The sequence below is a fragment of the Pelodiscus sinensis genome, chromosome 1, assembly GCF_052426305.1.
Source record: "Pelodiscus sinensis isolate ZL-2025 chromosome 1, ASM5242630v1, whole genome shotgun sequence".
Classification (NCBI taxonomy): Eukaryota; Metazoa; Chordata; order Testudines; family Trionychidae; genus Pelodiscus; species Pelodiscus sinensis.
Genome location: NC_143052.1, coordinates 230,439,574 through 230,465,714, shown reverse-complemented (window position 1 = coordinate 230,465,714; position 26,141 = coordinate 230,439,574). Strand labels below are relative to the sequence as shown.

Sequence of the window (26,141 nt, the reverse complement as noted above, 5' to 3'; positions counted from 1 at the left end):
AATACACAAGAAACTAGAAACCTAAAGCACAGAGGTGGAAAGAGTCAGCACAAATATCAACCAGGATCAAGTTTAAGAATGCAAGTCTAAAATATAGCACGTAAACATACAGTGAAGGGGTTTAAAAACCATAAATATAATTTAGTCTGGAAGGAGAAGCCAGGCAGGAAAGGATCCACTCATCTCAAAAACAGAACATTTAAAAAGGCACACCTTTAAAATATGGGCATTTCCTTGGAACGAAGCCAAAAGTTTGAGCACTTGAGGAAAAGAACAGATATGGGTAGAAAACTGAAGTGAAAGCATCCCAGATAGAGAATTCTGACTAATCCAGATTCACAGTGCATTTGTATTATACTTAAAAATAAATAAATAAAATAATGTTAAGTATAGCTTGAGAGTTATCTAAATCTGCTCCAGCTTGTTACAGGGCTCAGTAGTAAAAAGTTTTCTATGTCAATCAGTGATGCTAATACTATGATTATCATACGGAAGAACAGAAAATACCTGAGTACTGGAAGGTCCCACTGCTCGCCTCGGAACTTTGATATCAAAACCACTTTTGGGGTCCTTCTCTCCTCTCAGTGCTGGGTCATTAAATGGTTCGTGTCCTGCTTCCCAGTCACAAACTGTCTTTCTGATGGCCTGAAGAACACTAAACACAATCCAAAATACTGTAGCACCCAACCAGATATAAATGCTTATTCCACAACCAAAAACACCTTGAAGCAAACATTCAAGGAGGGCTGTATTTTGTCAGTCACACTGACATTTTCAAGTCATACTTGGACAACATTTGTTTTTTTTCCATCACTGATTACTATTTTTAGCAAAATATACATGTATATTTATAGCCCTGGGTTGTACACCATCATAATTCACTACCACAGAGGTAAATGCAATATAATAAAACATTAGAATTTACCATCCAATAAATGAGGGCTAAAGAACACTAATAATAAATAAAGCTTCCATTTATAAAATATTTTGGTAATGCAAAATTATTTTTAAAATTCTAAAAGGGATTCTAATAAAGTTCTCTCTTAAAAGTTTGCATAGATGTAGTAGTGGTCATTTAAGAATGGCAGAATGTAATTTGAAGGTTAATATATTATGTAGTGTGAAAGTCCTGCTTAAAGTGAAAAATGGTCCCTTTGACAAAGGAAGACATCCCCTTTGGCTTCATCTATTGATTTTATATTTCACAAATCACCTACCTATGGCATATATAGCCCAATATAGCCCACAAAAGTACTTAACTTTATTAGACAAGATCTATGCTAGCCAGTTTAACCATGTTAGCAGCTTTTATAAAAGGCTTGTTTAAAAATGGTTTTGGCTAACATGAAAACTATCAAAATAATCTAGATAAAAGAAGTTTCATATGGGAGCAATCTGTTGGTCTTCAGTAATGGACTGCTATGAAACGATCATGGACTTCCACAATTGGTGATTAACATCTATGTTTATAGTAAATGATAGCCCCTAAATATTACAAATTCAAAATCCTAGGACTATACTAGCCTAATAACATTTTTAAATTGTATTCACCAAACTGGAAAGATATTATTTTGGGAAATAACGACTACTCAAACACACACAAAGGAGCTGAAATTCACACATCCAACATTATGATGCTCTTCTGTTCTACATTGGAATTGGAATACAAGCATTTCTCAAAATGTATCCAAGTATTGCTCATAGTGTACAGAGTGATCAAAAGAGCTCTAATGCTCTCATTTAAACATTTATGGAAAATGTTACTTTCATGGCTCAAGAAACACTTCTCTGTTTCCACATCCAAAAAACCTTAGACTACAACAGATCTATATAAAGTCCCCCCCCCCCCCCAAAAAAAAAACCACCACCACAAACCACCCACCACCAGTGTAAGAATCTATTTGCAAACCTTAAGGTCTAGAATAATCTGAACATTTAATTCATTTGTTTAAGATTTTTTGTAGAGATATAGGCAAGTGGTAGCACTACTGGTCAAGGGCCTTCACCTATATGGGTGGAAGTACGTAATAAAAGTACAACAAAAACAAGGTTAAGGATGGCACTGATCATAGTAGGGAAGATTGAATAGTAGGAGGTGAAGACAGCAGGAGGAGTGGAGGGCAAAGACAACAGTGACCTTTTTTCTTTTGTGATTGGGAGTGGGGGCAGGATGAAGCAATAGAGAAAGATGAGCAATGCAGGAGAGCAAGTTGTAGCAGTACTGGAATCATCAAAAGATTGCCCCCAGTTTCCCTTTAAAATAAATAGCAACACAAGATATAGCATTAATGGTAACGTAGCATTAAATGGTTTAAAGATTACACTAGTTCTCTTATCTTAAAGTAATCAGCACTGAGCAGGTTGTGCTAGACTAATATATATAGTCAATAAAGCCAATTTTTGATATTTTATTTATAAGCAAGGGTGGTGGTTGCTTTTGAAATATGAATGTTAGCATTAGACATTTAACTAGCAAACTATGGAAAAAGGAACATAGGACGTTGTATGAAAATGCAAACACTACCTCTGAATTACATTTTTCTTCTTTTTTATGGCCTGTCTTAATGGTTCTCTCAACGTAACTTGGGAGAAGTCCTGAAGAGCAGCATAAATAGTATGACGTATGGCATGGTTAAAGACACTTTCCATCCGCCCCATCAGCACCTGAAGACCTTTGATCATGGCAATAACCTGCAGGGCGAATATATGTATTTATTTTAAAATATAAATAATGGGAAGGGGGAAGAGGGAAAATGCCCAAATCTCTATGAAGAGAAAGTTTCTTTTACCTCAACCAAAGCAAATTTTTCTTCACTAGTATAATTGTATCGTGTGGCTCTCTCATACTCTTCTGCATTGTCAGGGCAATCTTTATTGGAGTATTTGTCAGTTGGGTGCACTAGCTTCCATGAATACTGCAATTCACACAGGTAGGCGAAGAATGATACATGGAAGAAAAGATTGAGAAATAATATAAAAAACCACAGAACACTCTTCCTTGAATGCAGGTTTTAGTCTAATAAGACATTCCATCATTCTTAGTAGTAAGTTGATGATAGGATACCACAGTAAATTCTAAAACTCCTAGCATGTGATGTGGTTCAGCACAGTGTTTTAATGAAGATTAATGACTGCAATTTTAGATTTTGAAGACAAGTGGAAGCCAATCAGACTTCCTGATTTCTGTTAGGCCTTAATAAAGGAGCTTTTCTCTGTGCCTCTGAAAATGAAGTATTTCAAAAGAAAGGTTTGCTGTTCTGATACCAAAATCAAGATATTATGCTAACATAGCGCAAGATATTCCAAAACTGATTTTTAGCAGGAACTGATCATACCAATTAATTATATTAACTGCAAAATTCTAGTGGCTTCTTAATCCAGTTTCCCATAGCTTTAATTTAAGCAACAAGCACTGAGTTGTGATATCACCACAACTATAGCACTAGCCAGATTTATAGTGTGGTGTAGGACATTATAATGGGTTAAAATACTACGTGCAAAAGCAAAGTTTAACAACAGTGACTTAGCCTTAGACCAATGCACAAAAACCAAAAAGTTTTACAATACAATTTTAAACTAAACCTAAAATTATAAAATGTTAAAATACTTAAAGATTTTTTTAAAAAAACAGATACCATCAAACCACACAACTACCATGTCATTTGCCTTCTTATTATTTCAACGGCTACCCATGCTAACAGAACAAACGGTGTGCTCACAGGTATGCTGTCAGCTCCTAACATTTTTTCCTGAGATGTCAGATATCTGGGACAAAAAAACACTTTTGACCTCAAGTGGAAATACAGATTACAATGTAACAAATCATGCAGTATTTCTCCCAGTTGTTTAAACTGGATGGGGGGGGGAAGGGGGTTACATTTCTCAGTGCCTTTTAAGTAAGCCTTCTACTTGGATTTAAAGCTAAAAGCTGTGAAGGCCCTCCTTAGCATGCTATTTACATTAAACTTCCGATAATCCGTCACCTTTAGGATCCTGGGGGTGCCGGATTATCAGATATGCTGGAGTACCGGAAGGGAGACTATGGGGGGTGGGGGATCGGTGAGGAACTGCACAGCCTGGGAGAGGGTGGTGCTGTGTGACCAACCCAGCAGCACCCCAGCTGCTCTGCCCCCAGCTTCCCCAAGTCAGCCACTGCTGAAACTGACCAGCAGCTGACTTGGGGAAGCCAGGGGCAGAGCAGCTGGGGTGCTCTGCCCCAGGGCTTCCCCAAGTCCACCGTTGCTAAAACTGACCAGTGGCGGACTTGGTGTACCTGGGGGCAGAGCAGCTCCAATTGTCCGGCTGACCGGAGCACTTTCAAGTTCCAGTTGGTGCCAGACTATCAGGAGTGCCGGACCACTGGATGCCGGACAATTGGAGTTTTACCGTACATAAATTATCTAAATATCTGGCAAACCCATTAATCTTTTTAACAAGAGGCAGTCAAGGTGATAGTTGAAATCGATACTACTATATCCATATCCTTATTAATATCCTCTATTCTCAACTTGATTTTTGATTTTACTTTCTAAAACTCAAATCTAGTAGTTTCTGATTCTGAGAAATCTAGAAAAAGAAAATCATATTAAGTGCCAGAGTCACACTGCATTTTTCACAGCAAGTAAAGAGAAGCAGTTCTTGTCTTGCAATTTAAGTTGAATACAGCTAAGAGGATGCCAGGAAAAACAGTAGACAAAGGGTCGGAACATACAAAATTAGTTTGTGGGGTTAAGATATGCCTGTTAGAGTACAAATAAGTAATAACAAAAATCCCTATTTATATAACAAGGGTTGGGGAATGAGAATGAGAATAAGGTTTTAAGGAGGGATCTGAAAAGGAACAGATGAAACTGACTATATGCATGCTCAGGAAGAAATTGTAGGAGCGTGGGGGAGAGGAATAAGAAACAGGACTGACAGGACAATGGGAAGATGTACTGAGGCTAGGACTGCCAGGTGTCTGGTATTCTATCGGACAGTCCAGAATTTGCACTCTTTGTCTGGTAAAAAAAATCAGAGAATACTGGACATGTGCAATGTCCGGTATTCTCTGATTGTTCCTGCTGAGCACTGGATGGAAGCCTGGCGTGGGTGGGGGGAGCGGCTGGAAGGTGGAGCCACGATCGGTGCTAGGAGCCTGTGATTGTTCAGAAGCCTGGCGGGGGCAGGGGGAGTGGCTGGGACTCCCCCGCCTCCACCAGGCTTCTGCACAATCACAGGCTCCCAGTGCCGATCACAGCCCCACCTCCCAGCTGGGACTCTTAGGCTGGGAGGCGGGGCTGCGATTGCAGCTCTTGGCGCATCAGAAGCCTAGCCAGGGCGGGGGGAGTGGCTGGGACTCCCAGCCACTCCCCCCGCTCCTGACACACTCAGAGCAGCAATAGTGGCCCCGCGATCGCCAGTTTGGGCCCATCAGAAGGGGTGGGGGGAGTGGCTGGGAGAGGCAGTACTTATTATCCTGCGCTTCCCCCCCCTTTTTGCTTGTCCAAAATACCGCATATCCGGTATTTTTGGGGGGGGAGGGACCATCTGGCAACCCTAACTGAAGCACTTGTATGAAGAAGAAATAAGAGGCCTGGGAAATCAGAAAAGTATAGCCCAGGACATACCCAAAGAGCAGAGCAGTGAGCAACCAGTGACAAGATATGGGCAGGAGCAGAGCTACACAGAACCCCGATAGAAAGTTTGAATTTGATCTGGAAAACAATGCAGAGTCCAGGAAGAGTCCTGTAGTAGAAATATCATATAACTGGAATGCAAGAGAGATGATTTGCAAGCAACAATTTGTAAAGAGAAAAACCCGGGAAGAAAGAGGGGTTTTGGAGACGAGGGGAAAAAGGAGTTGCTATAGTCTAAATGGGAGATTATCAATGAATTAAGATTTTCACAACAGAAAGGGGTGGATAGATTTTAAATGTATTATACAGGAAGAAGAAGCACGACTTCTCTGTCTCAATTTGTAAAAGATGGCTAGGAACCCAGGATGTGCTTATCATAGTACCGTGCATAGAAGCATTATGTACGGCAGGGGTGGGCAATAATTTGGGAGGAGGGAGGCACTCCAAGAATTTGGAAAGTGGTCGAGAGCTGCACTCTTCCATATTAATGGAGGAGTTAGGCCTCTGGGACGGAGGTTGGGTGCAGAAGGGATCTTGCAGTAAGGGTGTGGGGTGCAGGAGAGAGTGTGGGATCTGGGAGAGAGTTTGGGTAAAGGAGGCAGTAGTGACCTGGGTTAGGGAATTAGGGTGCAGGGGTCTGGGCTATGACCTGGGGAAGAGGGGTTTGGGCTGGAACCTAGGGCAGGAGAGGGCTGTGACCTGGGGCAGGGAATTAGGGTGCAGGATCTGAGAATGGATATGGGTACAGGATGGGGAGCAAAGGGTTTGACTTTTTACTTGGGGCAGGGGTTTGGGGTGTAGGATCTGGGAAGAGATATGGGAGCACAAGGGGGGTAGAGGGTTTGGGTTATGTGGGGCAGAGGGCAAAGGTTTGGGGTGCCAGAAGCAGGCTCTAGCTAGGAGACTTACCTGCTTGACTCCCTGCCAGCAGCCTTCTCAAGCAGACTTCCCACCTGCCCCGCCCCCGCACTGGCTGCAGGGACCATGTGCTTTTTGAACAGCTACAAGCCAGAGGGTAGGGGAGGAGGTGCTTCCCAAGCTGCCTGTTAACAGGGCTCGATTAAGGCATGGGCTGGCTGGGCAGCTGCTCAGGGCGTCAACCTATGGGGGGTGCCTGATGGCAGCTGTAAGGGGCACACAGCGCCCTTTACAGCTACCATCAGGCAGCCACGCACCCGGCTCCTGGATGGCGGGCTGCAGCAGCTCCCAGCGGCCACACTGCAGCGGTCACCCAGGACGGGGGCTGCGTTAACTCCCACAGCGCCAGCCAGCAGCGCCCTTCCCCCCACGGCTGCGGGGCCCTGCACGGCCAGGCTTGGCCGGCCCCGGGCTGCATGCCAGCGGCAGCAGCCGGGCCGGGCACGTGCGTCCTGCTACTGTCAGCTCCACGCCCCGGGCGGGGGCGGGGCCGCGCATGTGCCCTCCCCAAACCCAGGGCACAATTAACCTGTCTGCCAGGGGTGCCGGAATGGCTCGGTCTGGCCTTGCCTGTTAACAACAGGCAGCTCCCACTGGCAGAAACTGGCCAATGGGATTGTGCTGGGGGCGGGAGCAGTGCATAAAGGTTCACAGCTGTTCAAACAGAACCCAGCAGCAGCTTCTCTCAGCAGCATAGGGGAGAGAAGGGGGCAGGCAGGAATCTGCTTGAGACTCCTCGCTATGTCCGCAGGCCAGATCTGGCAGCTTGGTGGGCCGGATTTGGCCCAGAGAGGCTCTTTTGCCCAGGCCTGACATATGGCAAACCATTGGCCTTGTATTGCCAATTAGAGCTAATAGCTGATTTTTTTTAGTTTGGTGACAAAAATGAAAAGAAAATTATTTAGGATGGAACAAAATGTGTCATTCTACCCATAATTAAATTTTTTAGGTTTTCATTTTGGGGATCCTTTCCTTTTGACAAATATAGGTTCATTTTAAAACACATCATTTTGAAACAAAACGTGAAACATTTCATTTCAACCCTTCTGACATTTTGTTATATTATTGAGCCAAAACTATTTTTCTTCCTTTTTCTCAGTGTTCACCAAACTTCTGACTAACAGACTGATTTGAAACCAATCGGAATCTTTTCATTCACTTTTGCTACCTTTGAATAAGGCCCTGTAGGTTTTAATTTATTCACCAGAAAATATCAAAATACAACTGTTTTCTGTTATTTATACCACATAACATCTGCTATCATTTTCACTTTGGGAAATGTGTTGGGATATATGAAAGATCATTTCAAGTTGTATTTTAGCAAAATAAAGGCAGCTTTAATACTATAAAACATATGTCCAAAAGCAGAATAAAAATAGCTAGCTGTGGCTTAATGGAGGATTACGAAAATTTATACTTAATAATTTCAGCTTTCTGAAAGAGGTTATGCGAGATATTGCATCTTTGACACTTGATTTAACACAGTTGCACTGCCACTATTCTCAAGAAAACAACTGTTATCTTCTTCCCAGGTTGAAAATAGAAGTGCCACTAAACAAATGGAGAAAGAGCATGTAAATATTTTTCCTCAAAGCAAAAACCACCCAGATTCACTATTCAGTTGTTTCTTCTCCCTAAAACTTCCTCCTCGCTTGGTTTTGCTCCCCAGGAAACTTACCACTTCCATAACATGTGCACTCCACTGAGATAAGAGCTGTAGTCCCTGGAGAGAGAGATCAAAGAGTTTTCGATACTCTGCATCTGTTTTCTGAGCTTCCTGACGACCAGACCCAGTGACTACCTAGAACAAAATAAACACAAATAGAACATGCAAATGTGTGGTACTGAAAAAAAAATTATCTTGGAAATAGAAGATTGGTGCAATTGTTGCCTTATATTACAGCGGACTCAGTCAAGAAGACAGCCTTCGTATGGCATGAGGAAAGATATGCCTTTTTGAAGAATGTTCTCCTAACTTCTGTCTTTATGCATAAAGCTATGTGTATGCTCTTATGCTATGAATTTGACATGAAATTCTGAAGAAAATGCCCCACCTGCTCTGGGATGTACTGGCATGCAAGAGGCATGGCGAAGTCTGCAAATACAGAATTAAGACTAACACAAACTTAGTTCACTCCCATAAGCTTGTGCAAAAACATTATCAAGAGAGAGAGTGGGCCAGCCTTATATCTGATCTAAATGTTTAAGTAGGGTCATTTTAACATATCTAAGATTTCCTTACATCTCAAGACTCTAATTGTAACAATGTTCATTACTCAAGGAGCAGAACCCACCTCACTGTTGCTGTAACGAGCCAATTCTGAAATGAAGCGCATGTGGTCTTCTCTGATCTGGATCATCTGCTCACAGATATTGTATTGTGGACTGCTGCTGGAAGAGGTGCATGTCCATCTATTTCAGAACATGAGAAAAAAACAAATCCTGACCTTGCTGACATGACAAAGTGATACAACTAAGCCACTGTTTTCAGCTTTTATATCTTCCTCCTCTCTTTTTTTTTTTTTTTAAAGCTTTGTGTCATGGCTTCCTTTTCTCTAGCCTAGGAGTGTTGGAGATGGGCTGTCTTTCTGACGCAAACAATGCTTCTTTTTAATTAGATGAAAGGGATGCTGTTGAGCAATACAAAGCCCTCCTTCCTTTTAGGAAGTGCAGGATCAGGAATAAAACTAGTCTCCGAGAAGACTGCAATGCAATGAGGAACAATACCAACAGATCTATCCCTCAACTCAACTACCTTAAAAAAAGGTCTTTGTTTTACCAATGCTTAACTATAAAGCCGGTCAGTTACTGTGTGTTCCTCAACACTATATAATTCCATAATGGTACAACCTCAGAAAAGGACCAAGGGCATGCTACTATTACTAAATGTGCCAAATTAAACAGCAGCAGTGAAAAATAACACAAGTCTAATGCTTTTAGCACCTCAGAATGCTCTCCCACTCAAAGGCTACGTCTACACTGGCCCCTTTTCCGGAAAGGGCATGTAAATTTCATGAGTCGTAGTAGGGAAATGCGCGGGGGATTTAAATATCCCCCGCGGCATTTAAATAAAAATGTCCGCCGCTTTTTTCCGGCTTTTAAAAAAGCCGGAAAAGAGCGTCTACACTGGCCCCGATCCTCCGGAAAAAGCGCCCTTTTCCGGAGGCTCTTATTCCTACTTCAAAGGGCGCTTTTTCCGGAGGATCGGGGCCAGTGTAGATGCTCTTTTCCGGCTTTTTTAAAAGCCGGAAAAAAGCGGCGGACATTTTTATTTAAATGCCACGGGGGATATTTAAATCCCCCGCGCATTTCCCTACTACGACTCATGAAATTTACATGCCCCTTCCGGAAAAGGGGCCAGTGTAGACGTAGCCAAAATGTATTACCCATATTATCACAAGCAGACACCCAACATAGCAAAAGGCAAAGATCCAAGGATAGTCCCTCAGAAGGGGTAAACTGCCATAGGTCCACTGATTTTACCAGGACAATGACAATTTGCAGCACGAGGATCTGCCCCTCTCCCCAGTATTGTGCTGCATTCTTACCTGGATTTGTTCTCCTCATAGTGGGCACTAGTCTTAATATATCTTGCTAGTTCAATCTGCATATCACCAAACAGTGGGACCACCTGCAGCTGCTGTACTCAAGGGGGGAGAAAGCAGAGGAGGTTATTAAATGCAATTGTTTTAAGTGTTAATTATTTGGTTAAAGTACAATATTGTATATTTCAAATGGAAGAAAATTACCATTAAAACATATTTAATCAATTTTAATTAAAACATTGCCATCTGAACCAACCTTAAAGAACTTGTCTATCTTGGTCAGGTTTATCCTTTTCTTTGCATCCAATTTATAAATATTACTGACACTTCCATCCATCAAGTACAGTCCAAAGCCCATTACCTGGAAAAAGAACAAACCATCTAACTTTTCCCTAAAACAAGCTCACGAGTAGTTATTCAGCTAAAAATAAGACCATGTTCTTTTATCATAAAAATACACAACTGGTTAACACATCCAAAGCCACACACATAAAGCACACTTTTTCAAAACTCCCAGTGACAAAATGAGATCCCCGAGTATTTAATTTTTCTGCAGTACTTTAAGTGTATAGTTATGTCAATGTGCATTAATTTTAAAATTAATATTAGCATGATAAACAAGCCTTACAAAAAGCAGATTATCTGCATAAAGATTAGACATACAAAAATATTATCCCATTTAAATTAGAATGTGGCTCTTTTTAGAGATTTAATTTAAATTCCCATTTCTTATTACAATGATGGATGCAGAGTTGGTTATGTAACAGAAGTTTAGGTCAACCACTGTCAAGCTGCTGCTTTTTTATAGCCCTCGGTCTTTGGATTGTACAAAGAAGTCTGGTGCTCCCCCCACAAAACGATTAAATTCTGGAATTAATAACCAACAGTTATAATTCTACACGATTGACATTAGTACTAGAAACCCAGCACTGTAGTCCATATTATACATGCATGTTTCACTGCTCAGCAGCACTGATGGGCATTTTAGAGATTCTTATAGGGAGAATACATCCAGTACATTCTGTGGTTCTTTTAGGGCATGAGCGTATCTCATCTACATAACAAATACTATACCTAGTTCTTTGGGGATTAAATACCCCAAATCCCTCAGAAGAACTTGTTCTACTTGAAAGTATTTTAGGAGCTATTCCATATTTTTAATCTGTATCATTTCATCTATTGAGACATTCAGCTGAAAATACTATACTTAGACAAAGTACATTTTACATTTCCCCTCTTTTACCACAATATTACACATGCAAGTTCCAAATTACTAAATTTATCTACCAACTGTTCTGTTTAATCATAACTTCAGCTAGCTGGTCCCTGGAATCAATACAACTAGCAAATGAAGTTTCAATATGTAGAGTCACCCTTAACACCTCTTTGCACAATCATATATTTTATTTTTGAATATGTAGCATATTAATTCAATTTTGCCTTCACTAAAACTCTATAAAAACAACTTTCACACCTGGACTTCAGTTGAATTAAACATCTCCAATAGGTACAAAATAGAATTAGACAGTTCTTAAAAATCAAAGATTTGCAGTGTATAATATGTGTGGAAGAAAAGAAGATACAGGGAAAAGGAAGTGGCAAAACTTTATATAAACACATTAAGCATTACAGGTTGAATCTCTCTAGTCCAGCACTCTCTGGTCCAGCAACATTTGTGGTCCAGCATGATTTTAGTTAGTCAGATGTCCACTTATAATGGGTGTGACAAAGTTTCCTGCGGTCCCATAAAGTTACTTTACAGCCATCAGTCCAAGTTGTCAGTGTTCTGTGCTGTTATTTAGCTCTAATTTATTCCTAAATGTCTTTTAAGAACCCAGTCATCAGTGGAAGTGTTGGCAATAATATTAGATAATATTGACCTCCAATGGTCCGGCAAACTCTCCGGTTCACCACTGGTCAGGTCTCAGGGTTGCCAGACTAGAGAGGTTGAACCTATAGCAGATTAATCCGGTATTGCCTAGGTCCATAATTTGGGAATTCCATTAAATGTATTTCGATTCTTCATTCCTATGAACTCTTACCATTTGCTTTGTTTTAACAAAAAAGGGTTATAATCAATTTGGTTTCCAATATCATTTTCTTCTAGTTTTCAAATCTTAACCATTGATATAGCTGTGCCAAAAACAAAGCACTACTTCAAATTTCTCCATTCTATCTCTTTTCTGTAAGGCTTATTGAGAAGCAATCCTATTTCAAGTTCATCCTATTTTTCTGGCTCATTTTGGCTCAGTCACTTTCAAAATTTGCTCGGTTATGTCATTTTTGAGGACTATATTTGCTTTAATGATTCTCTCTTGTTCCTGTTTGGTTATATGAGAAGCAATCCCATTCCAGGCACATCCTATTTTCCTGGCATAATCAATGCCTTACATTGTTATAAATTATGATAAAAAGAATCTGTATACCGAATTTGGTGGCTCTAGATCTTATTCTTTAGGAGGAGTTTTCGAACAGACAGACAAACTCTCTGAAATATATAGTAGAATACGAATTCTTTAGCTGTTTCTGACCGAGTGAAATACACAAGCATTTGTGCCCATCCCCATTAGAATTAAACCTTGCAACACTAAAAAAGATCCTTACTTTTAAGAGCATGTGTTTCTCACTGGGTGTTAGATACATTTTATTTTCATAGTAGTCCACACACAAATTGACAATATCAGCCAGCAGTTCTTCATAGCCAGAAATCACCTCAAGCTGTTGCTGTAAAGACTAGAAGACAAGATAAAACAAAACAAATATATTTAAGTCTACTGGTTACATACACAAGATGTCAGCAGTTACTTCTGATGTGCACTGAATTCCCCAATAGCAATTATGTGTGCAAAATCAATCATTATACTCTAAAAAGGAACTCACATAGGTGGTAAACACTTTTCACAAAGCCATCATTCTATATCTAACACATCAGGTCTCATTCTCAAAGGAAACCTGCACAGGACTTTCAAAAGACAAGCAGTTGGACCTTAAATTATTAACTTTGCTAGACACTAAAAATCATGGAATGGATAGACACACTGGATTTATGACTTATTACAATAACCCATAATCCACTATCAAACCCCGCCCCTGCTGTATTTTCTCCCACTTCCTTTCCTCCCGCAATTCACTTCACCTTTAACGTTTCCTTGAAATATTTTGTTAATTAGTTACCCCTAAACAATCTGTTCCATCATGTATTTAATTATGACACTCTGAGTAAGTTTCCCAAACCCGAAGAACAACTTTGTGGAAGCTCAAAAGCTTGTCACTTCCACCAACATAATGAAAAATATTACACCCTCCTCTTATCTCTACAGAATGGAATGCATTTTAATAGCTTATAAAATATATTTGATATTTAGAATAAGATTATGAAATCTTACTTGTGTAATCTTGTTATGATTAGCAAGGAACATGGATAGGTTCTGGGATTCCTGGATGGACTGAGGATCAGCCATTTTACGCAGAAATTGAGCAGCTCTTTGGAAACAGAAAAAGAACACAGTTAAAGGGGGATAGAATCAACATTTCCCTATAGCAGAGCCATGCATGAACAAGTCCATCCACTCCTGATAGATTCTACATGTATATCAATGCTACTTCCTGGTCAAAAGTAGAGGACAACTCTTAAACAATCAACATAGATGCTTTATTCATGGCTAAAAACAAGACCATAGTAACTGCACTGGAAATGCTGATCCAGGCACTACTGGACTTGTTTTGTTACACCCTTCTGAGATTGCAAGATTCAAACACCGGTTTACATTTTGTAAAACTGTCCAGATCAAAAGTTGATTTCTTAAGTTGATTTCAGACCCTCCTTTCAGAACACCGGCACCTCACTTTTTCAAAGGTGGTGACAATCTCCACTAACAGTCGGCTCACTGTCTCCTGTTGTCCTTTACTAGCTAGACAGACAGAGATACAATTTACAGCTTATGAATCAGAGCATCCTCAGCAGCTCATACATTACTGATGCTGGCTAACACTGAAGTTAGGCAGAGACTTTTAATAGACGCGGGTCAACATGGCTCCACAGTATTCAATGGTGCTTTGTCAAGTTACACCAGTTGAACATCAAGTTTTAAGGGATCAATGTCTGTCCACTCAGGACGTTGTCCTAGAAGAGGTGGTCAATCAAAATCCAAATGATTTCACCCACTGAACAAAAAGGAGAATTTCTTATAGGAAAAAAACCTCAGTCAAGTGGAGGCAGCACAGATTAATCAGGCTATTTACCAACTTAATTATAATTATTAAGGAACACCTGGTACCCTACTTCTCTAGAAGGCTTTCCAGATGCTGTGGTAGAGGCAAACATTCTCTTCATCTCCTTCGTCTGCCACGTCATAACACTTCATCAATGGTACATGCTGCAGTGGATCAGACTCAGAATGGTGTTTCATTCCTGATATTCTACCCTTCTCTCCCTCTCATTTCATCTGTAAATCACAGGGGCCTGAAAGAGCCAAGCTAGAGGGCCTTAATGGCAACCAGATCAATGGCCAACCATATAGACTAAAAATGGGAATTCTGAAACTGGAAAGAAAAAAAGAATTTCTAAGCTAAAAAATGTATCAAACGATGTACGCTCATTAAATTTAAAGCATAAAGAAAATCAGCCAGATGAATGGAAATCTTTTTTGTTATTGGTAGAAGAGCAAAAGGCAAATGGATTTGCTCAGATAGTTTTAACTTCTGACAGTTCAGCTTTCGTTTAATTGATTTTTTAAAAATATGTATGAGATGATATTTAAATAACACAGGTGCTGTAAAAAGAGCTATTACTGTCATTTTGTGCGGGTTCCTGTATTTCAAAAACAGTAAGCTTGACATGTATGACTTTTTCTTATAACAACGTCTCACCTCTTGTAGGCAGAGTGGTCATTCTTCACACTGCACTTCATATTTTTCAGCTCATCTAACACTGCAAACATGTTAATGAACTTGCCCAAAGTGATCAGATATGCTTCGGACACAAAATCCTTCCTCCTCTCTGCATGGCATAAGCGCTTCACCTCCCCACAGAATCGCTCAATTGCATTTCTCTAGAAGAGAAAAGAGCACAAGTCCATAGTTTAGTAAAGTAACAGTTTCAATGTATTACTTTCACTGCAATATCTAGGTCAATGATTCTCAACCAGGGGTACATGTAACCATGGGGGTACACAGAGGTCTCCCAGGAGGTACAAAAACTCATCTAGATAGCTGCCTAGTTTTACAATAGGCTATATAAAAAGCACTAGCAAAGTCAGTACAAACTAAAACTTCATCCAGTGATTTGTTTATACATCTCTATATATGGAACACTGAAATGTAAACACAATATTTTTATTCCAATTGATTTATTTTATAATTATATTTTAAAAATGAGAAAGAAAGCAATTTTTCAGTAATAACAGTTGGACTGGCACCTTAGGAATCTGACCAGTCCCTAACCAGGGAATTTGCAGGACCAAAGGAGGCCAATACCAGCCCTTCTGCTCCCAGCCACTGGGGCTTCCCTCTTCCCTAGTCCAGCAATGCTCCTGAATCTAGCCCACCAGTTTTTCCCCATGAGTGCTCCAACCTCAGAGCACCCACATCGTCACTGACAATGCCAGAGCAGGGGTATTGCAGGACTAGGGAAGTTCAGATTACAGGAGTTCAACCTGTAGCGTGGCTGAGACGCTTTTGTAATTTTCTGATTTTGTAAGCATGTCATCTTTAAGTGAGATGAAACTTGGGGGTACTCAAGACAAATCAGACTCCTGAAAGGGGTACAGTTGTCTGGATAGGTTGAAAGCAGATTATCTAGATGACCCCTTCTCCTTTCCTGTAAAGTTCTTCAACAATAAAATGCCCTTAAAATGACTCATCACCCGATCCCACAGTTCACATAGAAGGCATCTGCAGTTTCCATTAAAACTTCAGAATATGGAAGGGTACAATGAGCATTCACAGTATGCCCCTCAAGATCCCCATATATACAGCCTAATTAGCATGCTTAGCCCCGGGGATACTGCACCCCATTTAGAATTTTGCTGGAACATGAAGCATAATGGCTGGGATCAAAATGTTGTGTCGGTTTTCTTTAAGTTATTTTAAATTATACTGCTGTAGTTTGCATATCTCAAATTCTTTGGCGAGACAGCCAAAGGGATGGTCTAGAAAGGATGTTGTCCAAAATTTGCAGAATACCTTCATTTCCTTGAACGGAACAGCATAATTTGGATTTGACCAGGCCCATTCGCATTGGACAGTTATGGGACTGCTGCTTCTCCACTCACTCCTCACCTTCTCCCTCAGTCCTTGCCTCTTCTCTAAGGGTGTGTCTAGACTACAGGGCTTTGTTGACAAAAGTGTACTTTTGTCGACAAAACTATACCTGTGTCTACACTGCCGCTGAGTTCTGTCAACATAACGTCGACAGAACTCAGCAGTTTTGTCGACGGCTGTAAACCTAGTTCTATGAGGAATAATGCCTTTTGTCGACAGTTCTGTCGGCAGAAGGCATGACTGCATCTACACTGTCCTTTGCATCCACACTGTCATGTCAACAAAGCGGCTTGCTTTGTCAACAGAACTGGATGTAGTCTAGATGCGCTTTGTCGACAGTATCTGTCGACAAAAGCCTGTAGTCTAGACGTACCCTAAGTTGGGAGTTCTGAACTGCAGCTGCTCCTCATTAAGCTGCCCAGCAGCAAACACAGCCCCCCCATACGAGATGATGGGCTAGGGTGGAAGGAAATAGGGGAGCAATCTACCACTAAGTGTACCTCTGCCGGACAGTCAGAGATTCAAGGATTCAAGACAGGAAGTCCCAGATGCACTCCATTAAGCTCTAACCTAGTCCTGTAAGTGGAGCTGCTTTCACAGTTTTACTTCTCTCCTCACAAATAACCATACAAGTCCAAGCCATGGGTGGGAGATAAGTAGAGCCTGTGCGGATACAAAATTTGTAGCCGCCTCCACATCCATATCCAAAAAAAATGAGCCGCAGATAATCACATCCACAGATGCAGATCCCTGCAGATATACAACGGATAGCTGGGGATTTGCAAGGCTCTAGAAATAAGGAGAGCAAAGCCAGTCACACAACTCCTCCCTTCCCTTCCACTGACTTGACTGATGATGAAAATTTAAAATATATATAGTTTTGGGTACCTTAAAGATCAAGGACTGGGAGGACAGCTCTCAGAAAGGGATTAAAATTGCATAAAGGAAATACTTGGAAATATTTATTGGTATCTAATAGTAAAATGGGTCTATTAAAACTGAATTAGTATCTGAAAAGAAGCAGTATACCCACAACTAACTCAACAAAATGCAATAGAACAGTGGTTTTCTATCTTTTTTTTGCAGACCCTTAAACAAACCCTTTCAAATGGAGGTGCAAACCCATTCAGAAATCTTAAGACATAGTCAGTGGACCCTCCAAGAGCCTGCAGACTAGGGATATAAGCAAGTAGTCAAGTACTCAACTACCCGATAAGCATAAGCTTATCAAGTTACAGTGGGAGAGGTCTAGGTTGGATACCAGGAAAAACTATTTCACTAGGAGGGTGGTGAAGCACTGGAATGGGTTGCCTAGGGAAGTGGTGGAATCTTCACCCCTAGAGGTGTTTAAGTCTCGGCTTGACAAAGCCCTGGCTGGGTTGATTTAGTTGGAATTGGTCCTGCCGTGGGCAGGGGGCTAGATGACCTCCTTAGGTCTCTTCCAGCTCTATGATTCTATGATAAGCTTATTATGGAGTTGAAACGAGTACTCGACTACTCGCTTCTCACCCTTGATGCCTCTGTATCAGAGACAGTAAGGCAGGGGGGGAATAGAAGCCCGTGCTGGGGGGAGCTGGCTTAAAAGCCAGTTGCTCCCAGCACCATCTCCATGGTGCCACCTGCCCCCCCCCCTTTCCCCACTGCCTCTATCAGAGGTAGCAATGGGAGGGGAGGGGAGGGGAGAGAGCTGCTGCAAAACAGCCTCTGCCTGCAGTGGATTGAGGCTTGCCACAGGCAGAGGCTGCTCCGGCAGCAGCCCTTGTTCACGGCAGCCCGGGCTAGCCGCAGGGAGAGGCTGCTTCAGCAGCAGTCTCAGCTCACACCAGTCCAGGCCCTAGCCTCATTGCAACTCTACAGTTAAAATATAATAGGATCCGGGCTGCCTGCGCACCCAGCTCCTACTACATTTAAACTTCAGAGCCACTGTGTGGCCCCTTATTGACTAATTGTGTAATATAAATTGACTAATATAAATTGTAACAAGTATACGATTAGTCAGTTACCCACTTCTTAACATCTTTACTGCAGACCATAGTTTGAAAATCAGTGCAATAAAACATTAAATACTACAGGGAGCAATCCTGCAATAGTCCTTGGAGAAGGGCATTAAGTAGATGACTTGATATGTTTTCTCCAGGCCTAAATGCCTCATATAAATAATAGAAATTTATAAAAATATCCCAGCTACCATTTACATATCTGTCATTAATTGAAGTAAAGGAAATATCATCTTCTGTAGCCATGCTAACCAGGCAAAAACTTTTTAAGTATGCATAGTGTTCAGCAAACACAGGTCCCTAATCCTGTAAATACACACATACATAACTTGATTCATGCATATACACCCCAATTCCAACAGGAACATTCACAAAAGTCAGGTTACTCAAGTGTTTAAGTGTTTACAGAATAAAATCAAAGTTTTTCAGGCAAGAATAAAACTGATTTACTCCGCAGTTCAGAAGAGATGTTAAGAGTCTCCATCCCTAGAGGTATTTAAGTCTCGGTTTGACAAAGCCCTGGCCGGGTTGATTTAGATGGGATTGGTCCTGCCTAGAGCGGGGGGCTGGACTTGACGACCTTCTGAGGTCTCTTCCAGTTCTATGATTCTATGATAAGGGGATGGTTGGATGAAATAACATGATCTTGGTAACTAATTGACCATTCATTATCAGTTGGAAATAGGTCAATGGAGGGATGATAGGAGTTGCTATAGGGAACTTTCTGGGTGTCTGGCTGGTGAGTCTTGCCCACATGCTCAGGGTTTAGCTGATCGCCATATTTGGGGTCAGGAAGGAATTTTCCTCCAGGGTAGATTGGCAGAGGCCCTGGAGGTTTTTCGCCTTCCTCTGTAGCATTGGGCACAGATCACAGCTGAAGGACTCTCTGCATGTTGGGGCCTTCAAAGTATTTGAGGGCTTCAATATCTGAGACATAGGTGAGAGGATTATTCTAAGAGGGGTGGGCGAGATTCTGTGGCCTGCACTGTGCAGGGGGTCAGACTAGATGATCATAATGGTCCCTTCTGACCTTAAAGTCTATGAGTCTATGAGTTGCTTCCAGAAAAAAATAAATGAGCAAGTAAACATGAGCATAAACATGGGGAATGAAAGAGAAAGGAATTTTAAACTGTGCAATATCTGCATGAGGAACAAGGAGAGCACAGGTGACAAGCCACATGCACATATATGACTGCACTTAGAAGACAAGTTACATTTAAGAGACACATCAGGCCCATGGTCTCTCTCTTTGGGCTGTGTAAAATCTTTACAATAGCATATGCAGCCTTTGAGCTATGTCAACCAAAGCAGAGCAAGCAATACCACAACACATAAGAAAGGAAACAAAAACCAATAGCTATTTAATAGAGGTTTTGTTAACTCTTTTTACCTGAAAGTACATAAAATTCATAAGTTTTGTGACCTCTGGCTCCAGAACTTCCACAGTTTTTTCATAAATTTCTACTCGGTTAGGTTGCTCATTACATTTAACCTGAAGAGAATCAAAGAGATAACATCATTTCCAAATAAAACTTTGATTTCATTTGCTTTTCCAGCTCATCAGTTTTTCAGGCACTTAAGTCCTAACTTTGAACTTGCACCAACCATGTGTGTGAAATAAATATGCATGTGCATCCATGTGCACACACAAATAAAATCTGGACTGCTTCAAACATTTAGAAAAAGTGACCAACCCTCAAAATCCTATTTGATGATCTCCAGAAAGGTGTTTAATGTCTAGTTTATATCATTAACTTGCTGATCAGAACCACACTACATTTAAGCTTTAAATGTGTATTTGCACTACCATCTCCATTTGTTCAAACTTTGGTGTTAATTTAACACTACTATCATAACTGCCCATCCAATGAACATTATTGCTACCCTATTCGCAAACCAGACAAGGAATTTAACACAGAATAACATGAAATGCTGCCTTAATTCCCTCACAAAAACAAAACAAAACAAAACAAAAAAAAACAAAACCCCCCCATACACCACCACATCAGTTCCCAAGCAGCCAAAAGTTGTGCTTCAACACTCTCAGTCTTGCTGTTTCAAGAGTAAAGGTTTATTCTAGAGTCTTAAGGTTTATCCATAAAGTTGTGTAGCCACACAAAAAGGAAAGAACTTGAGATGCCTGACAATTGAATTTTGCTCCTTTACCTGAGGTATGGCTCTTGAGCAGCTTCTCCAAGTGTACAGCATGACTGCATACTCCTGCCCATCTTCCAACATTTCATTCTAAAATAAATATATGTTGAGATAAGTATGAGAAGCGCTTATGCAGAACAAAAATTAAGAATTGCCAGCTTCTCTCTCTTTGAGACACACACATACTCTGAATCTAACAAATATTTTTATCTTACTAGGATATACACATAACATTCAGTATGAACTGACATATCTTAAATCAGTGGTCTCAAACTTTTTGTATTGGTGACCCCTTTCAGACAGCAAGCCTCTGCATGCAACTTCCCCTATATTATCTAAAAAACACATTTTTATTATTAAACACTATTGTTAATGCTAAACGTATTACTCTAGTGTTTATAATTAATGTTTGGGGAGGGCTGTTATTTACAAATTAAGACAAACATGTGTATGGAATTATTGTAAGTGGAAAAGTTATTTTTTAATAGTTAATGTTTAATAATGGGGGGGGGGCAAAGAAACTTTATCAAGATCACTTTTCACAGTAGACTTAGTGACTCATTGCCACCCTCACTTCTGAGCTGCTGCTGGCAGCAGGCACTGCCTTCACAGCAAAAGGGGGAGCGGGGGGGAGGGGCAGAGAGCAGAGACTTCTGGCTGGCCAGTCACCCAGCTATGAAGACAGTGCTAATGCCAGCAGAAGCACAAAATGGCAGAAATAAGAGTGGCAATGCCATACCATACTGCCCTTAATTCTGAATAATGTTTGATCTTTGTGTTGGGAAGGGTGGCTGTGGGGGGCTAAGGCAAATTTTCAAGTGGCAATATCCCCACCAGCCTCCTTCCAGTGCTGCCCATCTGTGTGTGACTGTTCAATTTATTTTTTTCCCTCCTCGTCTCAGTGTTCTGACTGGTTTATAGTTTAATGCAGGTCTTCAGCTGCTGCACAATCAAGGCCTCTATTGTTGCCTTAGCCCCACCTTTTTAAGCACAAGACAACACACCTGCACATATAACACTACAATCCCCAGAGTCTGTGGTGATAATACAAATATATGTTTTGTTTAGGAACGATGATTGCTATGTTATAAATGTACAATATTGTTAAAAGTAAACACACATTGCAACAGAAAGGTGTAGGTAATTTTCTAAAACGCTAGATTTAAACTATATATTTTAATAGTAGTTGCTCTCTGCTTCAAGTATGTACTCATGACCACCAGTTTGAGCAATCCTGTCTTAAACAGTATTTTCAAATAGTCAGGTGATACTATTTTTTCAGAAGCAAGATCTCTATGTCTAAGCACAACTCAACCTGATTAAATCAATTATTGAAACAAATAATTCAGCTACATAATATGAAAAGTTAATCCTAAGGTAAAAATGCATATTCTACCATGAATTAATATGGATTATTTACAACACTATTTAATGCAATGAATATGTATCATATTACTAAATTACACTTGACATCCACTGAAACATGAAGTCTAACAGGCCAAACTTTGTTACTAACAGAACCAAACAACTATTACATCTGAAGTAGGTAATATTTCATGAATTTAAAACCACATTTAATCCACAGAAAACAGAATGGCTGCACTGGCAACAAATTAGGATCCATTTTTCATATGGAATACAATGAAAGAAGTCTGAATGTGTAGTATTACGTTCAGCGACAGCTTATTTAATATGAGCAATCACTCCTGACAGTTGTGCCTGTCTGAAGTGTAGCTGATAACATGGTTTCCTATTTTCTCTTTGCATGGTCAGCCCTATAAAAAAAAGTTTGTCAAAGTTATGCCTCTTCTCACACAACTTTTAAAAAAAGAAATACTGCGTTTAAAATACGTACTTACCATACTTGAATGAACAGTAGCTTGCTCAATGTATCTTGCAATGCCTGTGACAAATGCATTCCTGTCTTCAAAATTAGTGTTGAAGTTTGGCTGTATGAAAGAAAACAAACAAATGTAACAGTTGGAGGTAAGGGGGATTTCAAATACTGGCATCTGTAGCAACAACAAAATAAAAGCACATTTCCTCTTCCAGAAATTAATAGGAAGCTGTGGCTCAAGGACCTCTTGATAAATGGCAGAGGGCACGGAAGGTGTATAAAGGGGTTATAGCAGGGGTGGGCAAAAGGGCCTCCGGGGGCTGCATTCAGCCAGCCAAGCAGGTGGATCCAGCCTGTGAAGGCCCTGCTGCTCTCCCACCCCCAGGCCAATTAGGGCCTAGGGGCGAGGGAGTGCGCAAAGTCTCCTCTGCTCTGCTCCTGCCCTGCAAGCAGCACACGGCACTTCAAAGCTTTGCATGCTCCCATCCCCAGACCCTAATTGGCCTAGGGGAAGGGGAGAGAGGGAAGTCTCCTCTCACGCCAGGAGCATGGGCACCTTGGGGGAACGTGGGGTGGGAGCAAAGGCCCCCCAAACCAATCATTATCTGGGGGTGGGAAACCCAAATATATCTTGGCTACGTACCTTCCACTCAATGCCCCACCCCTTTTGTTCGATGCCACTCCCCTTCCTGTGCAGCCCAGGGCCACTTCAAAAATTTCCGAAGCGGCCCCCGGCAAAAAATTATTGCCTGCCCCTTGGCTACAGGGATCCTGTAGATCAAGTATACATATATATTTACCGAAGGGTGGCATGAAAAGTCTCTACCAAAAGCCAGTAGTTCACTGATGGTCATTCATTGCAAAATGTACACATGGGTACTATTTCAAAAGTCATGCATTCATGTTAAAAATTATGTTCTTAAAATCTGTGAATTGGATCTGGTTGCCAGAAGGTGATAAATAAACGCCTCCTTATCTCCTTGTCTGGTCGTATGGTGTACCTCACAACAGAAATCTATTTGCATATTGGTCCACCAAGCTAATCAAAATTGCAAAATCACAAAAAAGGAAAACTGCTGGGGAAACAAATACAAAACAGCAAGGGACGGAGGTAATCCTGTTTGTGAATGCAGACAGTGGATTTCTGGGTACTAAGAGTCACTCTGGATCCGAGTCCCTCACCTAAGGGACAAGCTTATGAAAGAAGTATAGCCAAACAGGGCTGTTAAGCCTGTGACAAAGAACTGGGTTGTGCTGAGCCTTATCAAATAGGAAATTATCTTGTTATTTAAACAAAGGCCCTACAATGTGTGTCATGCTTTTATTTTATTTGTAACTAGTTGTTTGCAATACTTCTACCGACTCATAATTACTTGAACATCTTTGGTAAATACATTTATATTTTTTTTCCTCTATAAACAAGTCTAAGTGCTATGAATTGAGCAGAGCAGTGATCTGAGGCCAAGCTGGAGGTACTGGTCTTTTGGGAACAGCAGATCTGGAAATTCTGTGGACCAGAGGCTGCACGTCCAAGGGAGATTCTCAAAGCATTCAGGGGTTCAAGTGTGCCTATTGCTAACCTGCAGAGGGATAGCAAAGCCTGCGCTGGCTGAGAGGAGAATGCTCGAATTGGCCATGCTTGGTGGAGTCAGGGAGATGGTCTCTGGCAGGTACAGACAAGGCTCTCTCGCGCTAAGGGTAGGTGGTAGCAAAAAGCCTGACCGACGCCTAATAGACACTCCTTACCTGGTAAAGCAGAGATGATGGAGGAGGTTCAATACAGGGTTGTTGATCTGGCAATGGTAATTCTTCCAAGAGATCCACATTGGACAAGGCATCCTCTAAAGTAACCTGAGCAGTCATTTTGTTTCTGTGGGAGGAAAATTATGAAAAACAGGTAACATGAAGAACAGAGGAACAATTTATTTTTGGTGTGGGAAATGAACAATTTCCCTCCCGCAGGCTCACTTAGCTAGAGACCACCTTGGAAGAGACAATGTCAAACTGAAACCTCATTAGTTTTCAATATGAGTTAAAAGGAGTTTCAGGTTCCACACTTTCCCTGCAAACTCCTTCCAATTTTTGTATTTTTAAAATGTTTCTCTCTCCCCTTAAATAGCATGACAGACCCCACACCATCTACAGGGAAAACTGACAATATAGCAGAAAATGGTAACTAAATTGAACAAAGCACTGTCAAGACAAGCAAACTAGAAAAATAAGGAAATCCTTTTTCCTGTAATCTCCCCCAAAGCTACGTCTAGACTACAGGCTTCTTTTGGAAGAAGCTTTTCCAGAAGAGATCTTCCAAAAAAACTTCTTCCAAAGAGAGTGTCCACACTGCCCAAGCACATCAAAAAAGTGATCTGCTTTTTCGAAAGACAGCATCCATGCTGAATGGACGCTATCTCACACTTAAGCTGTGATTAACATGGATGCAGTGGCCACCAGGGAACCTGTGCTATTCCCTCTTTTTTTGAAGGAACCCCCTCTTTACCATCCACACATTCCTTTTTCCGAAAGAGCTCTTTCACAAAAAGGCTTCTTCCTCGTAGAAAGAGGTTTACTAATGTTGGAAAAACACCTCTATTTTTTCAATTTTTTTTTGAAAGAACGTGACTGCCATTTTTCCAAAAAAATTCTGCAGTGTAGGATACCCCAGTGACAGTAATCTTAGGAGTCTTGTAACTAGAGTAGGTATAAAACTGTTAGACAAAGTGCGAGTTCTAAGCGGATGATGCCCCCTAATGGCTTGTTCCATGATTTCCTACCGTTACTATCAGAACTCAGCAATCATGGGAGAATTAAAACGCAGACATGGTGTCAGCAGCCATCAGCATTTTAAACAAAATGGTATGTAGAGCTACTCTGGTTAATGACTTAAAAATCTGGTGGCCATCTAGGGTCTTGTACACACCGGCCCTCCTGCAGTAGATACTGCAAATGAATCTGAATTGCTCATAGCAATAGGAAATTTTATGGTTCAGAATCCTAGTGAACGCTGAGTACCTGTAACATTCTTCTATCAGTACAACACTGCACCATGTTGGATATTTCTGTATATAACTTTTAAATCAGACCAACTGATTGTACACACAAAGGTTAGTAGACAGCATGAGACCACTAGTTTACAAGACAAGGCTGGGTGGTCCTTCCTCTAACCACAGTTTTTCTATTGTCTCTTTAAACTGGAACAATTTTCAAGAAGCAAAATTAACATGTGCATCTTACAAGAGACATCATTCTGGGCCTACCCATCAGGCTGAAAACACAGTGGTTCCCTAGGGGTTCCATATTTTTGCAGTAATAAGATATTATCACTATTTAATATTTATATAGCAGCTGCTTCTGAGCATTATAGAGCCCTTTGCCAAAATGCATTATTCCCCTTCACAGAAAAGAAACATGCACATCTAAGTTTACTGACATGCCAAGTATCACAGTAAGTCAAGTGGCAGAGTCAGGAACAGAATCCATGACTCCCAGTTCTTTAATCACTAAACAACATTGCTACCCTACTTTCCTTTGCATAACTGACATTTCCTCACCAGTCGCTTTGGAGAGATTTTCATTACAGCAAGCACCTTCTTTAAAAGAAAATAAGTAGCTCAGCTGACACAATCAATCTACAAAGCAACCAGCTTTCTGTTTTCTGAGACTGATCAAGTGTCCTGAACAACAATCTTGCAAACAGCCTGGCTTTTGTTCCACTGCGATTCCTTAGAATGCCAGTGCACATTCAGTTACTGCTGTACAGTGATGTGGGTAGAGATTCACAAATCCCAAAGCCAGAAAAGACCATTCTGATTAG

At 40.9% G+C, this 26,141-nt stretch overlaps 1 protein-coding gene across 3 annotated transcripts in view; it reads right to left on the bottom strand.

The window, feature by feature from the left end:
- CYFIP1 (cytoplasmic FMR1 interacting protein 1) overlaps positions 1 to 26,141 on the bottom strand; it is a 122,272-nt gene that overhangs the window by 71,919 nt on the left and 24,212 nt on the right. For all 3 annotated transcript variants that reach the window (XM_075916231.2, XM_075916234.2, XM_075916221.2), the window contains exons 2-15: positions 24,077 to 24,200; positions 22,353 to 22,442; positions 20,506 to 20,583; positions 19,730 to 19,831; positions 14,951 to 15,132; positions 13,468 to 13,564; positions 12,686 to 12,814; positions 10,338 to 10,442; positions 10,085 to 10,176; positions 8,831 to 8,948; positions 8,215 to 8,337; positions 2,790 to 2,915; positions 2,525 to 2,691; positions 508 to 655 (exon numbers count right to left, since the gene is read on the bottom strand). In XM_075916231.2, the coding sequence (XP_075772346.1) occupies positions 508 to 655; positions 2,525 to 2,691; positions 2,790 to 2,915; positions 8,215 to 8,337; positions 8,831 to 8,948; positions 10,085 to 10,176; positions 10,338 to 10,442; positions 12,686 to 12,814; positions 13,468 to 13,564; positions 14,951 to 15,132; positions 19,730 to 19,831; positions 20,506 to 20,583; positions 22,353 to 22,442; positions 24,077 to 24,193 (1,674 nt within the window). In that variant the 5' untranslated portion in view covers positions 24,194 to 24,200. The remainder of the gene's footprint in view (positions 1 to 507; positions 656 to 2,524; positions 2,692 to 2,789; positions 2,916 to 8,214; positions 8,338 to 8,830; positions 8,949 to 10,084; positions 10,177 to 10,337; positions 10,443 to 12,685; positions 12,815 to 13,467; positions 13,565 to 14,950; positions 15,133 to 19,729; positions 19,832 to 20,505; positions 20,584 to 22,352; positions 22,443 to 24,076; positions 24,201 to 26,141) is intronic.